Raw genomic sequence first — 3009 nt, 5'->3', positions numbered from 1 at the left:
ACCAATTGGGCCAAGGCCCAACTGACAGACTTCCCACACAACAATGATTTTTGTTTCCAGGGTGGATCGAACATGGGTTAGTTCTTTCCAACCTTTCCCCAATTCTCCCTTACCACTGGACCACTGCTGTGCGGGCAAAAATAATAGCTAAGCTCAACATTTATCCTTGACCAAGATATAGGGCATTAAGAAGACTAACAAACTGCTGAATTAGCTTAGAAATACTATTGGTAAGACAATGATAATATCATCAATATATACTATGATATAAAGCTAGACACTGGTAACAAGCAACTCAAGGGATAAAGCAACTTATAGAATACTATTGTAAGGAATAATTTATTTTCCCTATCATGTAATTAATCATGTTTCTCAAAAGATTTTAAGGTTCATATAAATTGCACATACATTAAGCTCCAAATACCATGCACAAGCTATATATTGTAGTGTATAGTAAAATATGAAGTACAATACATAGGTTTTATATTGCAAAGTTCTAGCCAATTCGCACAAATATTAAATAACAAATAAATTTTTTAAAAATAGCCAAATAAAAATTTATTGGTTACATAAAATCTTCAAGAGATAGTGTAACAAAAAATAAATTCAGAAGACTCAAATCACAATATAAGAAAAAGGGTGTAACAAGGGACAAAATCCATAAGAAAATAATTATTGCAACCATGCAAGGTTACAAACCAATTCAATAGTAAGGTGTCTTCGGGACATATGGTGGAGGTAGAGACTTGTAGTCAACCTTAGGAGAAGGAGAGTAATAAGGTGGTGGTGGGGAGCTGTAGACGTATGGGGGAGGTGGAGACTTGTAGTCGACCTTTGGGGAAGGAGAGTAATAAGGTGGTGGTGGGGAGCTGTACACGTATGGTGGAGGTGGAGACTTGTAGTTGACCTTTGGGGAAGTAGAGTAATAAGGTGGTGGTGGGGAGCTGTAGACGTATGGTGGAGGTGGAGACTTGTAGTCGACCTTTGGGGAAGGAGAGTAATAAGGTGGTGGTGGGGAGCTGTACACGTATGGTGGAGGTGGAGACTTGTAGTTGACCTTTGGGGAAGGAGAGTAATATGGTGGCGGTGGGGAGCTGTAGACATATGGTGGAGGTGGAGACTTGTAATCAACCTTTGGGGAAGGAGAGTAATAAGTTGGTGGTGGGGAGCTGTAGACGTATGGTGGTGGTGGAGACTTGTAGTCGATCTTTGGGGATGGAGAATAATAAGGTGGTGGTGGGGAGCTGTAGACGTATGGGGGAGGTGGAGACTTGTAGTCGACCTTAGGAGAAGGAGAGTAATAAGGTGCTGGTGGGGAGCTGTAGACGTATGGTGGTGGTGGAGACTTGTAGTCGACCTTTGGGGATGGAGAATAATAAGGTGGTGGTGGGGAGCTGTAGACGTATGGGGGAGGTGGAGACTTGTAGTCAACCTTAGGAGAAGGAGAGTAATAAGGTGGTGGTGGGGAGCTGTAGACGTATGGTGGAGGTGGAGACTTGTAGTCGACCTTTGGGGAAGGAGAGTAATAAGGTGGTGGTGGGGAGCTGTACACGTATGGTGGAGGTGGAGACTTGTAGTTGACCATTGGGGAAGGAGAGTAATATGGTGGCGGTGGGGAGCTGTAGACATATGGTGGAGGTGGAGACTTGTAATCAACCTTTGGGGAAGGAGAGTAATAAGGTGGTGGTGGGGAGCTGTAGACGTATGGTGGTGGTGGAGACTTGTAGTCGACCTTTGGGGATGGAGAATAATAAGGTGGTGGTGGGGAGCTGTAGACGTATGGGGGAGGTGGAGACTTGTAGTCGACCTTAGGAGAAGGAGAGTAATAAGGTGGTGGTGGGGAGCTGTAGACGTATGGTGGAGGTGGCGACTTGTAGTCTACTTTAGGAGAAGGGGAGTAGTAAGTCGGTGGTGGTGGAGATGTGTAAACATATGGTTTCGAATGTGGGGTGTGCTTAGGACCTTGTCTTCTATATTGTAGTGGAGTTGGAGGTGATGCCGAATAGTATGGAGAATACTTTTTAGGTGATGAATAAGGTGATTCGTGTTTGTAAACCGGAGAACTGTATTGGGGTGTTTGAGGGGAGGAGTAAGGATATGCTCTCACTGTAGCCGCGATGGCACTCAAGACCACGACATAAACCATGCAATGCACTCGTCCCACCATTCTTGAGGAGATCATAATACTCGTCGCTACTCTTTTGGTTTCTTTGTTTTGGTTATGATTTACTTGGAAATGAAAGTCCTTTATATAGTCTTTTTCTTTTGTGTCCGTAAATATTATAGTATCTTCCCAACTTGGGTTCGTGTATGGCACTTTGAAATACATGTAGAGGACGTGCTAAGTTGTTTTTTGTTTTGGAAAATAGTGATGTGTGGGATGTATGAAAAATTATTAGATTCTCTAGGAACTTTCAATAGGTTTAAGAAGTTTTCATATTATTCTGTTTCATGTATATTGACTTAACTTGTTTTAAGAACATAAAGAACAAGTTTACTGTAAAATTGTTTAGCCATTACGAAGATATTAAATTATGTATCACATTCACATGCTATTTAGATTGATACCATAGAGCTTTGGGTCATGTTTCTTATTGCTGAAGGATGATTATGCAAACATTATATAAACACATAAAATTCAATGTTCTATGAATAAAGAAAATCTATAATTCTCATTTCTGGTTGTTTACATATGCATATGCTTCTTTAAATGTTTTGTGGCAACAAAAGCACATATCGTAAAGAACATCTCTGAAACAAAAGAAGAAATCTTTTGAAGTTCAATCTTTTATTGTTCAATCTTTTATTGTTCATTTGTCTTTTTCTTTTTTGGTCTCGATTAGGCATTGTTTGTTCTCTAATATCAATGAGTTTACGAAAGGTAATGTGATTGTCGCAATCCAACAAATCTTTATTTTCTCTATTCGGTTAAGCCGAACTGTCCCAAGGATATACTCTGGCAGATCGGTTTCCTTCTTTCCCTGCATTTGCATTTGGAAGTTGAACATT

The 3009-nt window shown here is 40.7% G+C and overlaps 1 protein-coding gene across 2 annotated transcripts; it reads right to left on the bottom strand.

Annotated features, from left to right (window-relative positions):
- Window positions 1-551: 551 nt before the first annotated feature.
- LOC17878487 (extensin-2) lies at window positions 552-2182 on the bottom strand. 2 transcript variants are annotated; one of them, XM_023778370.1, is made up of 2 exons: window positions 2041-2182; window positions 552-1962 (listed from the first exon to the last, which is right to left on the bottom strand). In XM_023778370.1, the coding sequence occupies exons 1-2, from the start codon at window positions 2180-2182 to the stop codon at window positions 704-706; spliced, it is 1401 nt and encodes a 466-aa protein (XP_023634138.1). In that variant the 3' UTR covers window positions 552-703. The 2 variants fall into 2 exon arrangements, with proteins under 2 accessions (XP_023634138.1, XP_006282487.2); XM_006282425.2 differs by having other exon boundaries at window positions 552-2182.
- Window positions 2183-3009: the final 827 nt, after the last annotated feature.

This window comes from Capsella rubella, unplaced genomic scaffold (assembly GCF_000375325.1).
Source record: "Capsella rubella cultivar Monte Gargano unplaced genomic scaffold, Caprub1_0 scaffold_7, whole genome shotgun sequence".
NCBI lineage: Eukaryota > Viridiplantae > Streptophyta > Magnoliopsida > Brassicales > Brassicaceae > Capsella > Capsella rubella.
The sequence above is the reverse complement of the archived record's forward strand: the minus strand, read 5'-3'. Positions and strand labels throughout refer to the sequence as shown.

Bases quoted from the DNA above. Each gene is read 5' to 3' on its own strand.
- LOC17878487 (XM_006282425.2), bottom strand. From the start codon at position 2,182: ATGATCTCCTCAAGAATGGTGGGACGAGTGCATTGCATGGTTTATGTC.